The following is an 18097-nucleotide window of genomic DNA, read 5'->3' as shown; positions in this document are numbered from 1 at the left end:
GTGTAGCAAAAATGAGAAGTAGAATTTTTGTTTTTAGTTTTCTGCAATATTTTATAGGAAGAAATAACATTTAGATTTCTACAGGAAGTCCTTTCTGGCTTAGGATGGATAAGTGTATATGTCTCGAGATGACCTGGCTTTGTTGACATGACCACACTGTGTAAGCCTCCAGATGGAGTGACTTTGTTGACCTGACCACACTGTGTAAGCCTCCAGATGGAGTGACTTTGTTGACCTGACCACACTATGTAAGCATCCAGATGGAGTAACTTTGTTGACATGACCACACTATGTAAGCCTCCAGATGGAGTGACTTTGTTGACATGACCACACTATGTAAGCCCCCAGATGAAGTGACTTTGTTGACATGACCACACTATGTAAGCCTCCAGATGGAGTGACTTTGTTGACATGACCACACTATGTAAGCCTCCAGATGGAGTGACTTTGTTGACCTGACCACACTGTGTAAGCCTCCAGATGGAGTGACTTTGTTGACCTGACCACACTATGTAAGCCTCCAGATGGAGTGACTTTGTTGACATGACCACACTATGTAAGCCTCCAGATGGAGTGACTTTGTTGACATGACCACACTATGTAAGCCCCCAGATGGAGTGACTTTGTTGACATGACCACACTGTGTAAGCCTCCAGATGGAGTGACTTTGTTGACCTGACCCCACTGTGTAAGCCTCCAGATGGAGTGACTTTGTTGACATGACCACACTATGTAAGCCTCCAGATGGGGGTGGCTTTACTGACCTTAACTTATACTTAACTAGAGTCATGTGGCTTTTCCTCGTCACGATCCGACTATAAAACTGGGGTTTTTGTGGGAAAGTTCAACTATAAATGTTTCACGCCAGAGAAAAGAGGTCACTGAATGACTAACAGACTTCACTATTACGAAAGACATTGTGTACACAACACACTCAGGCACGCACACACACGGGGCGCTGGTGGCTGAGTGGACAGCACGCTGTATACGTAGTCGTTAGGTCCGGGGTTCGATTCCCGGCGCCGGCGGAAAAAAAATGGGTAGAGTTTCTTTCACCCTGATGCCCCTGTTACTTAGCAGTAAATAGGTATCTGGAAGTTAGACAGCTGTTACGGAGCTGCTTTCTGGTGTGTGTGTATGTGTGTGGAGAAAAATAGTTAGTAGTTATAGCTGATTGATTGACAGTTGAGAGGCGGGACCAAAGAGTCAGAGCTCAACCCCCGCAAGTACAACTAGGTGAATACATGTCTACAGGAGTTGAGTCCTACATATCGATGTTCGCGGATGACGCGAAATTGATGAGATGAGTTGTGACAGATGAGGATTGTAGAATCCTCCAAAAGGACTTTAACAAGTTGCAGAGATGATCAGAGAAATGGCTACTGGAGTTCAACACGAGCGAGTACACAATGAAGGGAAAGTACCAACCTGTGGCGATTTGAGAAAGGGACCTGGGAGTGGACGTAACACCTAATCTAACTCCTGAGGCACATATAAGTCGGATATCGACAGCAGCGTACTCTACACTGGCAAAAGTTAGAATGTCATTCAGAAACCTAAGTGGGGTTCACAACCGCCCACAGGATGGGTATGGGGTCCACTACCACCCACAGGATGGGTATGGGGTCCACTACCGCCCACAGGTTAGGTATGGGGTCCACTACCACCCACAGGATGGGTATGGGGTCCACAACCGCCCACAGGATGGGTATGGGGTCCACTACCACCCACAGGATGGGTATGGGGTCCACTACCACCCACAGGACGGATATGGAGTCCACTACCACTCACAGGATGGGTATGGGTCTGCATTATAAATGAAAACAAACTAAATTAGAATATGTATTAACACGATGTACTGAACGGGGTGAGAATAGCTTCAGCTACCTCATCCCTTTGTGTGTATTTTACCTCAATAAACTTATTTCAAATTTCAACTAAATTAGAGATACATTGATGACCCACAAACACTTTGGGCGACTACCTTGGCCAGCGACCGATGACGAGAACCATCACACAGGAATCTGAAGACAATCTCCCAGATACACTTCTCCAACACGAGAAATTAATGGACGACTTGAGTACATCCATCGGCGGAGAATTTATAATCCAAATTATAAATTTGCCTGTCTCTACCTCCTCTTAACAATCAACTTGAGAATGGTCCAGGACGGACCGAAACGTCGTCGTCCCTTCATCTTCTAGTGTGTGGTCTTGGTTATCTTGAGGTTATCTTGAGATGATTTCGGGGCTTTAGTGTCCCCGCGGCCCGGTCCTCGACCAGGCCTCCACCCCCAGGAAGCAGCCCGTGACAGCTGACTAACACCCAGGTACCTATTTACTGCTAGGTAACAGGGGCATTCAGGGTGAAAGAAACTTTGCCCATTTGTTTCTGCCTCGTGCGGGAATCGAACCCGCGCCACAGAATTACGAGTCCTAGGCGCTATCCACCAGGCTACGGTCTGGTCAACAATCCAAATTAATTATGTAAACAGAAGGAATTGTTATTGTAATTTTCTGGGAAGCTGTGCCGAGATGTTTGTCCTTTTTTGGTAACTGATTAGGCACTTTTCCCCTTCACCTAATGCATCTGTTCACCTAGTTAGGCAAGTTGCATTCTAAGGAAGGTCAATAGTTCGACCTTGGGAGAAGGTAAACCTCGATCCAAGCCTAAAATATATATAATTTCATATGCTTCCTGTCCCTGATAACGGGAATTATTATTATAAGAAAAATAATATTTTAACAATGCTTCTCTTATCAAAATAATATTTTTATTAAATAAATGCATCGTTTTCTTTAATGCCCGTTGTTTACGATTTCGGGGGAACTATGGCAAAAAATAACTCTTATGCTGCAATTTTTTTAGAGAGAGATATTTCACGCAGTTAAGTCATCGAGGGATGCTGAGTGGCGGTAAAGATCACGCTTGAGGTGAGGCTTACAACGCCAGCTATCAACGTAATTGTATGGAATTTCACGCTTAAGCGAGAACTCGCGAGAATGCGATCATGACAAGCGGGAATTACCAGAGCAAAGGTGCGTTTGACACGCACATGTTGTGTACCCGTTCACACGCACACATGACCGGGGAGCCTGTTGGCCGAGCGGACAGCACGCTGGACTTGTGATCCTGTGGTCCTGGGTTCGATCCCAGGCGCCGGTGAGAAACAATGGGCAGAGTTTCTTTCACCCTATGCCCCTATGTTACCTAGCAGTAAATAGGTACCTGGGTGTTAGTCAGCTGTCACGGGCTACTTCCTGGGAGTGGAGGCCTGGTCGAGGACCGGGCCGCGGAGACACTAAAGCCCCGAAATCATCTCAAAATAACCTCAAGATAACCACATGGATATACCCATTGAAGTATACATCCCGGCGCTTCTCGGTGTTTATATTATATATATATATATATATATATATATATATATATATATATATATATATATATATATATATATATATATATATATATATTATATATATTATATATATATATATATATATATATATATTATATATATATATATATATATATATATATATATATATATATATATATATATATATATATATATATATATATATATATATATATATATATTCGGAACTAAACTGTACTTGTTGGTTGGTTAGTAAGCAATTGTGATGGTCTTAAAAATCCTCCAGAGGTTGACAGGGCCTTAATCCCTAACCCAGGTACACATACATACACATATACATGGACGTAGGGATGTGCCAACATGTACACAACTGTATGTACGGTACAGATGTGCACATGCTTGCATGTTGATACTCTTTCTGTTTCTCTGCAATCTGTGTTTGTCGTCTCAATCGCGTCTGTTAAGTTCTACTGATACGAGTAGGGTCTAAAATCTGGAAAACATATGTGCTATTCTACGTCATCGTTATTCTCTAAATAAATGTAACCAAACCTAACCTAACCCAACCCAACATAACCTGACCTAACCTAGCCCATCCAAACCCAACATAACCTAGCCCAACCTAACCTAACCTAACCCAAACTAACCTGACCTAACCTAGCCCAACCAAACCCAACCTAACCTGACCTAACCTCGCCCAACCTAACCTGACCTAACCTAGCCCAACCAAACCCAACCTAACCTGACCTAACCTAGCCCAACCTAACCTGACCTAGCCCAACCAAACCTGACCTAACCTGACCTAACCTAGCCCAACCAAACCCAACATAACCTGACCTAACCTAAGCTAATCTAACCTGATCTAAGCTAATCTAACCTGATCTAAGCTAAGCTAACCTGACCTAAGCTGACCTAATCTAACCTAACCCAATGTAACCCAAGCTACCGTAACCTAACCAAGTGCATTAGACAACCAACGGCTAGAGAGGCGGGGTCCAAGAGCTAACAGCTCGATCCTTCAGGCACAAATGGTAAATTACAAATACCAAACACGCACGCAAACACCCCCTCCCCCTCATTCACGCACGCACCAAATAAAACAATTTCAACTAGAGGTGAATGTAAGCACGCCTCAAGTATCCCCAGAGTGTAAACAATGACTATGTGAGAGATCTCAGGTGTTCCCCAGAGTGTAAACAATGGTTGTGAGAGATCTCAGGTGTTCCCCAGAGTGTAAACAATGGTTGTGAGAGATCTCAGGTGTTCCCCAGAGTGTAAACAATGGTTGTGAGAGATCTCAAGTGTTTCCCAGAGTGTAAACAATGGTTGTGAGAGATCTCAAGTGTTTCCCAGAGTGGTTCACGCGGTAAATACACACACGTAAGAAGTTTTACATACTAGGGTGAACACACTTGATGAAGACACACTCGGTGAACACAAACACTCAGAAAATTCACATTCAGGTTCAGTAACAATGAGGTCATTTTCGCCTCACACACACACACACACACACACACACACACACACACACACACACACACACACACACACACACACCACCTGTGTACTCACCTTTAATAGGTGAGTACACACACGTATGATACATATGATAGAGCCCAATAGGCTCAGGAACCTGTACACCTGTTGATTGACGATTAAGAGGTGAGACCAAAGAGCCAGAGCTCAACCCCCGCAAGCACAACTAGGTGAGTACACACACTCACACTCACACACTCAATGACTCTAGAACTTCGGGCGCAGTTTTGATTCCCGATCGAGGCAGATACAAATAGGCAGGTTCTTTCCCCTGATGTCTCTGTTCACCTAGCAGTAAATAGGCACTTGGGAGTTAGGCAGCTGGTACGGGCTGCATCCTAGAGATGTGTATGTGAGAGAGAAATATATAGTAGGTATGATAGAGGAAAATAGATCGGGAGTCAGTACATGAGACAACCGACGGTTAGAAAGGTGGGGGCCAAGAGCTAAGAGCTCGACTCTGCTGTCACACAGCAAATATATTCGTCCCATCATACACATCAAATATTAACGATGTTGATCACAATATATTGACCCTGTAGAGCAGCAAAAACAGTGTATATAGCTGTGTAAAACTGCTGTGTATATAGGAAATGTTCCTCATGTTCCTGTGTATATAGGAAATGTTTCTCATGTTCCTGTGTATATAGGAAATGTTTCTCATGTTCCTGTGTATATAGGAAATGTTTCTCATGTTCCTGTGTATATAGGAAATGTTCCTGTGTATATAGGAAATGTTGCTCATGTTCCTGTGTATATAGGAAATGTTCCTCATGTTCCTGTGTATATAGGAAATGTTCCTGTGTATATAGGAAATGTTGCTCATGTTCCTGTGTATATAGGAAATGTTCCTCATGTTCCTGTGTATATAGGAAATGTTTCTCATGTTCCTGTGTATATAGGAAATGTTCCTGTGTATATAAAAAATGTTCCTCATGTTCCTGTGTATATAGGAAATGTTCCTGTGTATATAGGAAATGTTGCTCATGTTCCTGTGTATATACGAAATGTTTCTCATGTTCCTGTGTATATAGGAAATGTTCCTCATGTTCCTGTGTATATAGGAAATGTTTCTCATGTTCCTGTGTATATAAGAAATGTTCCTCATGTTCCTGTGTATATAGGAAATGTTTCTCATGTTCCTGTGTATATAAGAAATGTTCCTCATGTTCCTGTGTATATAGGAAATGTTCCTCATGTTCCTGTGTATATAAGAAATGTTCCTCATGTTCCTGTGTATATAGGAAATGTTCCTCATGTTCCTGTGTATATAGGAAATGTTCCTCATGTTCCTGTGTATATAGGAAATGTTCCTCATGTTCCTGTGTATATAGGAAATGTTCCTCATGTTCCTGTGTATATAGGAAATGTTCCTCATGTTCCTGTGTATATAGGAAATGTTCCTCATGTTCCTGTGTATATAGGAAATGTTTCTCATGTTCCTGTGTATATAGGAAATGTTCCTCATGTTCCTGTGTATATAGGAAATGTTCCTCATGTTCCTGTGTATATAGGAAATGTTCCTCATGTTCCTGTGTATATAGGTAATGTTCCTCATGTTCCTGTGTATATAGGAAATGTTCCTCATGTTCCTGTGTATATAGGAAATGTTCATACAAGGAAAATCTATCTCATCAGAGTAGGTCAAATGTATATGTTGACATTAACCAACACATTGATTGTTTTGAAAGTGTTCCCAGTGCGACAAGTGCATGACAGAGCAAGCTTCCCGGCAAACACACACCGAAACTACGACGTTGGTATAACGTTCGAACAAGTTTTAACACCACCTAACCAGTTATAACAACCAATATAGCAAGTTGTAACAACGTTCTAATACGTCATAAACACGTTAAGCCAAGATGTAACAACTTTATTACAAGTTGTAACCAGCGGAAAATAGGGACAGTTTCGGTTTGTGTTTCCAGGGTTGGAGTTACGTGACTCATGGAATTGACACTTTTTCTCTCTGTAATATGGTGAATTCCTTTTTCAAGTGCAGAGTACGTGATGCTTCTAATAATTTAGCTAGATTTTGGATTTAAATGACACCATATTAAGATGTTACAAGTGCATATATGATCTTAATGAGTATATGCGGGCCATCTTCAACAACAAAAATCATTCCGAAACTAAGTCGACTCTCGTACCAGGAGCAGTTGAAGGCCACAGGGCTAACCATCTGCAAACCAGACATGACAAGGCTCATCTCATCTAAGCTTTTAAAATACTGAGCAGTTTGGGAGATATTAATCCAGACAACTTCTTCAAGACGTCAGATGTAACACAAATAAGGAGCAACGGTTTCAAGCTCAACAAGCCACAGTGTAGGATTGAGAACAGGAGATACTTCCCCACTAATGGAACCGCCTACCCGCTGAAACCGTAAAACCCAGTCTGTGGAACTTGGTTCCCAATGAATTTAAAAATTGCCCAACCAATGCCTTACTCAAAGTAAAACCAAAAAGTACCTAATTTCATCCACATACTTCCCTACCTTGTGCTTCAAACTCACACTGTATCTTGTACACTCACTTTCCCAATATTAGTACTTTAGATATATATATTTACCAGTGTAATTATATCATTTTATATTGTAGTTATTATGTTAAACTCAAATGTTGTTGCAATATACCTCTTAATAAACTTATATGTTAGATTAAGGACCTGCCCGCAACGGTATGAATTTTAGTGACTTTGTAAGAATGTAAGAACATCAATGTTATGTGCTCTCACAAATCCAATATACCTTCTTGTATATAAATAAATATATAAATCAATTCTTTGTGTGAAAGACCTTCAGGAACTGTCGCGACTAAAGGATCAACTTACACAAATCTCAGTGCTTAACTTTACTCATGAATAAGGCATCTTTTTTTTTTTGAATACTCAGATATTCCTGTGTGGGTCCTAAGCCTCTGGCTGGCCCACTAAGTGTTGCTTGTTTCTGTTTTACTTGGGCGGAGTATGAGTATTTATGACTCGTATGGTCGCTTCAGTAAGAAATAAGGCAACGATGGTACCCTCTCTTTCCTCCATGTCTACGTGAGACCCAAAGACAACACCTTCACCATAGAAGTTTATGCTGAACCCACCAACATTGGTATGAATCCACCTAGTCCTCTACCTATCCATCTATCGAACGATCTATCCATACATTCATCCATCTAACTATGCCACGACGATAATGAAGATGAAGATTCAGCCACCCAAGAGGTGGCACGGGCATGAATAGCCCGTAAGTGGATACCACGACTAAGACAAACTCAGTATATAATTCCCCGTCTTAAAAAGAGAACAATAATTGAGAGGCGAGCGTCACATGTTGCTGCTTCTCTTGATAAGTCATTTGAGAGCCGCGAACGCGTGTCCAGGGAAATAGGGCCAACTTGTCAAGGTTTCCTCTCCGCTCTGCTGCTGCTGCTGACACATTATGACACAAATGGTCCACCACAACTACGTCAACAGTGACCTCTGTTTTCGTCGGTCGGGTGACCACACTATCCATGGTTGGTATATAAGAGGTGGAGATGTGGTTGTTTACATCACTGTCTTAGCTTCACTCGCTATGGCTGCTACTAAGGTATACACCTCCAGCTCACAAGAGGAATATACAAAGCGAGGGGTGTATTCCACTTGTGTGTGTGTATATATACACAGTTTACTTTAGAATTCACCTGTTTTTCGGGACTAAAGAAAACTTGTTACATATGTAACCTACAACACCTTACATATGTAAGGTGTTGTAGTGGCCATAATAACCCTCCAGGGTTGATGGGCTTCAAACTTATCAACCAAAGCCTGGAGGTCAACTGTCCATGGCTTCCCAGTAACATTCCCAACCCACAAAGTGTTCATATGGTTGACTTCCGTCAACTTTAGCCCCTATTGATAAACTCGCGACACTGTAATTTATAAGTTGCTAATAGAACTGTACTTTTCTAGTTAGACACAAGTTGACAAACGAATTGTGGACACGTTCACACACGCCCATAATATGGGTTACATTTTGGTAATAATAATAATATTGAGAAAATCAACTGAGCTCGACTCGAATCCCGAACCGAGATATTTCCAGCCACTAACGCTAACCGCTGGACCACCCTGACTGTGCAAAAGTTATACAACCTGATTTCTACTGAAATTACAGCAAGTCTGTACAGGTTATATCAACTCAGAAGGGAGGGGGGGGGGGGGGGGAAGGGGTCCAGAGATTAACGTCAGTGGCTGGGAGTCTCTTGGGCGAAGGTTCGAGTCACTTCAGAGCTCCAGTTGATTTTCTCATTGCTATATATCACATTAGTTTGAGTTCTCTGTGAATAATAATAATAACTCTGTTGGGCACATAATGCAACTCCCACAACAGTTGCCTGACTCCAGGGTAGATTGAGCCACCCAAGAGGTGGCACGGGCATGAATAGCCCGTAATGTCTCCCGGGTTGTTGTTGTTATAGATTCAGCCATAAATTCGACACACCATCTGGTCACCATTTGGTCCGGGAAACATCTCCCGTCACGCAGGGTGCATTCGCACCTCCACAGATCTCCAGTATCAGCTCTTGATACTGGTAATGACTCAAAAGGGCCACCACTTACGGGCTATTCATGCCCGTGCCACCTTTTGGGTGCCTTAATCTTCATCAATCAATCAATCAATTCGACAATTCCCACAAACAAATTCCTCTCTGTACAAACAGGTTGTTATGGTGGCTGCCTTGATGGCCGCCGCCACTGCGCGCGCACAGCCCCAGTACCCAGGCGCATATGGCGCTCCAGCACCTAGCCCCGTCCACCGACCACCTATTCACTTCCGTCCAGCGCCTGTCCAAGTCCGCCCAGCTCCTAGCTACGGCAACCCAGCCCCTAGCTACGGCAACCCAGCCCCTGTGGTCAGTTCCACCTCAAACACACACAATAAATCATCATTTTCATGGTCACACAGAACATATTTTGTCATAATCTCCCACCTAGAAATGTTGTTTCACCAGGTCTTCATTCCTCAGGGCCCCGCGCAGTACGACTTCAACTACGTCGTGAGAGACAACTCCGGTAACGACTTCGGTCACCAGGAGTCTCGCGACGGCTACGACACCAAGGGCTCTTATTACGTCCAGCTTCCCGACGGCCGCCTGCAGAAGGTGACTTACGTCGTCAACGGCGACTCCGGCTACGTGGCCCAAGTGACCTACGAAGGCCAAGCCCAGTACCCAGCCTACCAGCCCAGTTACAAGCCCGCCCCAGCCTACCAGCCCGCCCCAGCCTACCAGCCAGCTCCAGCCTACCAGCCAGCCCCGGTCTACGGATAATTTTAGTCTGCCAGATACGTTGTGAAGTTAATATTAAGGAACTTATAATGTGAAGGTAAAAAAATGTCAAAGATAACTTTTTATATATATAGTTAACTTTGATGTAAAGATAACGTGTATGTATAGCTAAATTGTTTATATGTAACTTTCATGTACAGCTAATTTATATATAGAGCATACCTGCATGTATATTTTTTTTTTGCAGGGATATTCCTAAGCTATACATAGGCCTCTGGCTGGCCTATGTGTAACTAACCTGTATGTATAGCTGACTTGTATGTATTTCTAACCTGTTTTAATAGCTAACATACAAATGAAGATACTCATAATAATCTAACTTATTAACATAAAGAACAAGTAACTTATGTGAATATAGCTGATCATAAAAATTATAATTTTTGTTTCCCTATGTTGTATTTTATGAACAAAATACAACATAGGGAATGTATTGTTGAACAAATACATTCCCTATGTTATATTTTATGAACAAATACATTCCCTATGTTGTATTTTACGAACAAATACAGTCCCTATGTTGTATTTTATGAACAAATACATTCCCTATGTTGTATTTTATGAACAAATACATTCCCTATGTTATATTTTATGAACAAATACATTCCCTATGTTATATTTTATGAACAAATACATTCCACAAATGAAATATAACAGTCTCCGTGGTGTAGTGGTAAGACACTCGCCTGGCGTTCCGCGAGCACTATGTCATGGGTTCGTATCCTGGCCGGGGAGGATTTACTGGGCGCAATTCCTTAACTGTAGCCTCTGTTTAACGCAACAGTAAAATGTGTACTTGGATGAAAAAACGATTCTTCGCGGCAGGGATCGTATTCCAGGGACCATAGGATTAAGGACTTGCCCGAAACGCTACGCGTACTAGTGGCTGTATAAGAATGTAACAACTCTTGTATATATCTCAAAAAAAAAAAAAAAAAAAAAAAAAAAAAAAAAATATTTTTTTTATTATTTCATCATCCGAATTGTAGCCTCTTCCGTAGTTGGTAGTTATATACATGGATACATGATAGAAATGTATACAATGTATACTAGGAATATGTACACCAACATATGTAATCATCATCTCGGTGTTCTTACCTAGTTGTGCTTGCGGGGGTTGAGCTTCGACTCTTTGGTCCCGCCTCTCAACTGTCAATCAACTGGTGTATAGGTTCCTGAGCCTATTGGGCTCTGTTATATCTACACTTGAAACTGTGTATGGAGTCAGCCTCCACCACATCACTGCCTAATGCATTCCATTTATTAACTATTCAAACACTAAATTTTTTTCCAAATGTCTTTATGGCTAATTTGGGGACTCAGTTTCCACCTGTGTCCCCTAGTGCGTGTGCCACTTGTGTTAAATAGTCTGTCTTTATCTACCCTATCAATTCCTTTGAGAATTTTATATGTGGTGATCATGTCCCCCCTAACTCTCCTGTCTTCCAGAGGTATAGCTAACTTTCTAGCTATAGCTAACAAAGCTAGAATATCCAGGTAGTATATTGACTTGAGAGATTATGTTAATGTTGGACAACATTAAAAAATAATGAACACTTGAACAGTCGGGAGTGTCGGAATTAATAGTATAAGGCAAATCATCTAAATAATTTGGGGGCAAGTAACATTTAAATGAGAACGCTCCTGGCGTTCCGCGAGCGCTATGTCATGGGTTCGTATCCTGGCCGGGGAGGATTTACTGGGCGCAATTCCTTAACTGTAGCCTCTGTTTAACGCAACAGTAAAATGTGTACTTGGATGAAAAAACGATTCTTCGCGGCGGGGGATCGTATTCCAGGGACCATAGGATTAAGGACTTGCCTGAAACGCTACGCGTACTAGTGGCTCTACAAGAATGTAACAACTCTTGTATATATCTAAAAAAAAAAAAAAACTAGCTGTACCCGGCCACACGTTGCTGTGGCTCAGCAACACATGTGCGTTGCTGAGCCACAGCAATTTTTCCGTCTCCCAACCATTAACCACCCCGGTCCTCTCGTCCTCCCAACCATTAACCACCCCGGTCCTCTCGTCCTCTCAACCATTAACCACCCCGGTCCTCTCGTCCTCCCAACCATTAACCACCCCGGTCCTCTCGTCCTCCCAACCATTAACCACCCCGGTCCTCTCGTCCTCTCAACCATTAACCACCCCGGTCCTCTCGTCCTCCCAACCATTAACCACCCCGGTCCTCTCGTCCTCCCAACCATTAACCACCCCGGTCCTCTCGTCCTCCCAACCATTAACCACCCTGGTCCTCTCGTCCTCCCAACCATTAACCACCCCCGGTCCTCTCGTCCTCTCAACCATTAACCACTGACGCCGGCAAATAACGCTCATAGGCATTATTAGCAGCCTAACGGTTAAGACTAACTACACAACTTTACTATTAATCAAACATTAAATTTTTTAAACCACTCGGTAATTTTTGATAGAGTTTTCTTTAATTTATAATTTAAAAAAAAAGAGCTTGGGTTAGATAAGCGGAACTACATCAAGTCAAAAGCAATTTTGGTGATAAGGAATAAAACAAAATGACCTTAAGGATTCAGCTCGATGAATTTATTACATCCAAAAGCCTTTTAGTCAGCTATAATGTATATTAAAAATAAATTGTTCACTTTGAGGCTGTGGGTCCCTACAATTGCACCATATGTGGTACCCTCATTTATATATGTAAAACAATTATCACTCAATTATTTTCCATAGGCAGGGGATGTGCCGTAGCTTGGGGCAGGTCTGGGTGCTGGATGGTAGGCTGGGTACGAGGCTTCACCCTGATACCCAACTTGGGCCACGTAGCCTGCGTCACCGTTGACGGTGTAGGCCACGTTCTGGAGTCGTCCGTCGGGGAGCTGAACGTGGTAGGAGCCCTGGGTGTTGTAGCCGTTCCGTCGCTCACTGTGACCGAAGTCGTTCCCGCCGGCGTCCTTCACGGCATAGTTGAAGTTGTAACTGGCAGGACCCTTGCAAGACAATCCAATGTAAGTCTCCTTTTTGTATAGAAGTGTGATCACTGCTAAGAAATCATTCTCACATGTCAATCATTTCTCACTTTAAATGAACTAATCCACAAGGGCCGTGACGAGGATTCGAACCTGCGTCCGGGAGCATCCCAGACACTGCCTTAATCGACTGAGCAATGTCTGGGATGCTCCCGGACGCAGGTTCGAATCCTCGTCACGGCCCTTGTGGATTTGTTCACTTGATGCATCACGTTAGTGTGATCTCTGTGTGTGACTTCTCACTTTGTTCGTAAACAAAGAATTCATTTGAAATATGCCAACTTTGATGAATCCAAAAGCGTTCATTCAGGTGCATTTTTGTTTGAACTTTGTTGAAACACTAAATTTTTGAGCAGTTCCAGAATGAACACCAATATGCTTAGCTTCCGAGCGGCCATAAAAGTAAGACAATTTAGTGCTACTCACTGCAGGGGCGCCATAGGGAGCCGGAGCCTCGGGGAGGGCGTGGGCGGCGCCCACCAAGACGGCCAGGACTAGCATCTGTTGGTCCAGGGTTAAATGTTTCTTAGTGCACGCGGAGGTAAACACAGATTAGGGAAGATATTCACCCGCTGGTGCACGGGAAGACACACCTGCTAGAGCACAGGAAGATAAACGCTTCTCGCTGGGCGTGTCAGCCCTTAGGAATCCTTACTAGTTTGATGGGTCACTAATGCCGCCAAAAAAGGGGCTCTTAGGTCTCTGACTTTAGAGAGAGAGAGAGAGAAAGAGAGAGAGAGAGAGAGAGAAAGAGAGAGAGAGAGAGAAAGAGAGAGAGAGAGAGAGAGCTTGAAGCCTATCAGTGTAATGGCTATTAAGGGATTAATGCAAATAACTGACTACCCAACAAGGATACTTAAAGTAAACTTTCTGTGTAAATTCACAGTGGAGTATACATCTCGGTGCACATATCCTTATGAAATTGAAATTGTGTGCAAGTTTGAACAATTCTTTAGGTACTTTGTGATATTAGTAGAAGACAGTTTACCAAGGTAGAGTAGAGAAAACCTTATATTAACTAACTACAGCCTGTTTATGTTCTGTAATTCTCAACAATGACTCCAAAAATTAAACTTTATAATAGATTTTTATATCCTTTTCCTATAAAAAAAATACATCTAAAACATGGCTATAGTTACACCAAATTAATCTACGCTGAAACATTGAAAACTATATTGACCAGACCACACACTAGAAGGTGAAGGGAGGACGACGTTTCGGTCCGTCCTGGACCAAGATCGACTTGAGAATGGTCCAGGACGGACCGAAACGTCGTCGTTCCTTCACCTTCTAGTGTGTGGTCTGGTCAACATACTTTAGCCACGATATTGTGACTCATCGCCTGCTTTGAAAACTATAGTTTTTTTCTTATTTTCTTTGATTTTTAAGACTGAGTAGCAGTCCAGACCTGAAGTTGTACCTTTGAAGCCATGATGGTGACGAGAGTGATGATAGAAGTGATGGTGAAGCCAGCCAGACTCTGGCTTTTATACCGTTGTCATTATCTGTGATGGTGAGGTAACTGGAAGCGCGTCACGCAACAGCTAAACTCTTGATAGGTTTTCAAATGATAAATTCCGAGAGAGAGGGAGTGTATTTTTTTAGCGTGAGAGTAGGAAGTGTTTGGGTGATAGTGGTTGGTTGTTGACTAGGCCACACACTTGTAGGTGAAGGGACGACGACGTTTCGGTCCATCCTGGACCTAGATCGACTTGAGAATGGTCCAGGACGGACCGAAACGTCGTCATCCCTTCACCTTCTAGTGTGTGGTCTGGTCAACATTCTTCAGTCACGTTATTGTGACTCATCGTCTGCATATTGGATGGTGTTGTATGTGTAGGTGTTGCTCGTTGATATTTAGTGTTGTCATCACAAAAACATCACTAATAGTGATGTTTTTGGTAGTGTTTGCGTGAGAGATTCGGGTTTGTGTTTAAGTTTTAAATGTTGCCCCGAGGGACGAGTTTATTGGGCAGTGTCACTCATCCGGCGAGTGGATATATCGCCTTGCCAGCACATACACAGTTCGTTATAATACTTAATAGACAGTACAGAATGAACTGCACCGTTAGTGTGTTAATACACTAGTTACCACCTTGAGGTGCTTCCGGGGCTTAGCGTCCCCGCGGCCCGGTCGTCGACCAGGAGAGGCCAAGTCGACCACCCTTACATTTCCTTTCCCATATATTCTCCCGAAACGATGAATTTGTTTCTCTAATGTAACTGGTATGCGTTATTTTATATTTTTTATTTTGCGTACACTCAAGCGAGGCCAGTTTTTATTATTTCAATATATGTTCTGCACAATTTTGGCCAAGATAATCCAATCTTGTAAAGTGAACACTTTTTAGGACATTAGGTAAGGCAGAAGAGCAATCACTGACATTGAAGGAAAAGATATCATAAAGCGTTATCTATGGCTATCAACAAATTAGGACACATTCTCCATCACCATCTGTGATTGTTCTGTAATAAATGATTTCAGAACAAATGGTGTGAGACACTTTGAGCTCTGTAACTACTTGAGACACTCAAGAATATTGGAGGAGTGTTGAGTGTGTCTTAACTCTAAGACACAACACTCAAGCCGTCTTGTCTCACACGCAACACTGACGCTACACAGTGACGTGTCTCCCAACACCACGAACGTCAGACCCTTTATATAGTATGCAACTCCAGCACGGAACCCACTCCCCCCCCTCCCACCCCATAATACAAAGTTGGTACGAGAGTTTTAGGGAGTAATATACAAGGAAAGACTAATGAAACTGAAGTTTACGTCACTGAAGGCCACAGCTGGAGGGACATGATCACAACTTAAAAAATACTCGATGGAATCCACAACGCAAAATAAAATTAGACTTGGCGCCCCCAGGGCCAGTAAAAAGGGGGACCTCGCGCCCCCAGGACCAGTAAAAGGGGGGCCACGCGCCCCCAGGTCCAGTAAAAGGGGGGCCACGCGCCCCCAGGACCAGTAAAAGGGGGGACCTCGACGCCCCCAGGATCAGTAAAAGGGGGGCCACGCGCCCCCAGGTCCATGAACAGGGTTAGGACATTTACCCATAATTACATAATGGTAACCGCGTGTCCTGTAATATTGTGTTGAAACAAACATCGGACACAACAAGCAAGTGGAACGTACCTTAAGCTGGTGGAGTTGTGTCCCGCGATGAGCTAAAAAAGCCTTACCTGTAATGACAGAAAAAGTCATTATTAATGTGCCTATTGATAGTCCTATATACACATTATAATCATATACCACATATATAACATATGAATGGTCACATCCACCTCCATGTTGGTATGCTGGAGGTGGAGACGGAGGTCACCCTTGAGGCTCAAGGTGGTGCTTACCTTCTCCTGAAGGATGGTTGTGGGGTCCGTAGTGGGGTCAGGCACGGGGGTCCGTAGTGGGGTCAGGCACGGGGGTCCGTAGTGGGGTCAGGCACGGGGGTCAGCGCTGGCCGTAGTGGGGTCAGACGCGGGGGTCAGCGCTGGCCGTAGTGGGGTCAGACACGGGGGTCAGCGCTGGCCGTAGTGGGGTCAGACACGGGGGTCAGCGCTGGCCGTAGTGGGGTCAGACACGGGGGTCAGCGCTGGCCGTAGTGGGGTCAGACACGGGGGTCCGTAGTAGGGTCAGACAAGGGGGTCAGCGCTGGCCGTAGTGGGGTCAGACACGGGGGTCAGCACTGGCCGTAGTGGGGTCAGACACGGGGGTCAGACAAGGGGGCCAGGGTCAACAACATTCACCACGTGCTCACTAACATAAACAAAAGCAGTGTTGCCAACATTCACCACGTGCTCACTAACATAAACAAAAGCAGTGTTGCCAACATTCACCACGTGCTCACTAACATAAACAAAAGCAGTGTTGCCAACATTCACCACGTGCTCACTAACATAAACAAAAGCGGTGTTGCCAACATTCACCACGTGCTCACTAACATAAACAAAAGCGGTGTTGCCAACATTCACCACGTGCTCACTAACATAAACAAAAGCGGTGTTGCCAACATTCACCACGTGCTCACTAACATAAACAAAAGCGGTGTTGCCAATATTCACCACGTGCTCACTAACATAAACAAAAGCAGTGTTGCCAACATTCACCACGTGCTCACTAACATAAACAAAAGCAGTGTTGCCAATATTCACCACGTGCTCACTAACATAAACAAAAGCAGTGTTGCCAACATTCACCACGTGCTCACTAACATAAACAAAAGCAGTGTTGCCAACATTCACCACGTGCTCACTAACATAAACAAAAGCAGTGTTGCCAATATTCACAAATCACTCACAATGAATTAAATCTCCAACACGAGACGAGAAACACTGCATGAACTATTTTGCCACGGATATAAAAGCCAATTTCTATCTTTTATTTCCAGTAAATCACTAAACTGTCTAAGTGTTAACATTTAGTAGCAGCGGGTCCTGCCTTGGTCTCCTGGGTGTTCTCCACAATGCACTTTCAACATTGTCTTAGACACTACACTAATAATAACAATACTGCCAACCGCTAACCACAACAGTGTAGTTTGCTAGTCCACACACTAGTGGTAACTAACTAGTCGCAGTTGTTAATTACCACAACATCCAGTCTTCCTAACTCGGTGTGACCGAACACTTTGGGAAGACTTTCAGATACACTTTAGAGTTGTCTGTCAGTCACCACAACACAGCCATCACTCGTCACCATTAATGTTATACTGGCCTGACCCGCCGAACTATGGGGGTACAGATCACCTCTCCAGTTACCAATGGCTGTTAACGACCCCATATAAAGCCTGGTGGTGTTTCATCCCAGCAACACAACATCCACCAAGTGTTGAGCTCACTTCTTGTGTTCCAA

The 18097-nt window shown here is 43.4% G+C and overlaps 1 protein-coding gene across 1 annotated transcript; it reads left to right on the top strand.

Annotated features, from left to right (window-relative positions):
- Positions 1-9889: 9889 nt before the first annotated feature.
- On the top strand, positions 9890-10222 carry LOC123774338 (pro-resilin). Its single transcript, XM_069308017.1, has one exon. The coding sequence runs from the start codon at positions 9890-9892 to the stop codon at positions 10220-10222; it is 333 nt and encodes a 110-aa protein (XP_069164118.1).
- The last annotated feature ends 7875 nt before the right edge of the window (positions 10223-18097 follow it).

This window comes from Procambarus clarkii, chromosome 61, assembly GCF_040958095.1.
Source record: "Procambarus clarkii isolate CNS0578487 chromosome 61, FALCON_Pclarkii_2.0, whole genome shotgun sequence".
Lineage (NCBI taxonomy): Eukaryota > Metazoa > Arthropoda > Malacostraca > Decapoda > Cambaridae > Procambarus > Procambarus clarkii.
The sequence above is the reverse complement of the archived record's forward strand: the minus strand, read 5'-3'. Positions and strand labels throughout refer to the sequence as shown.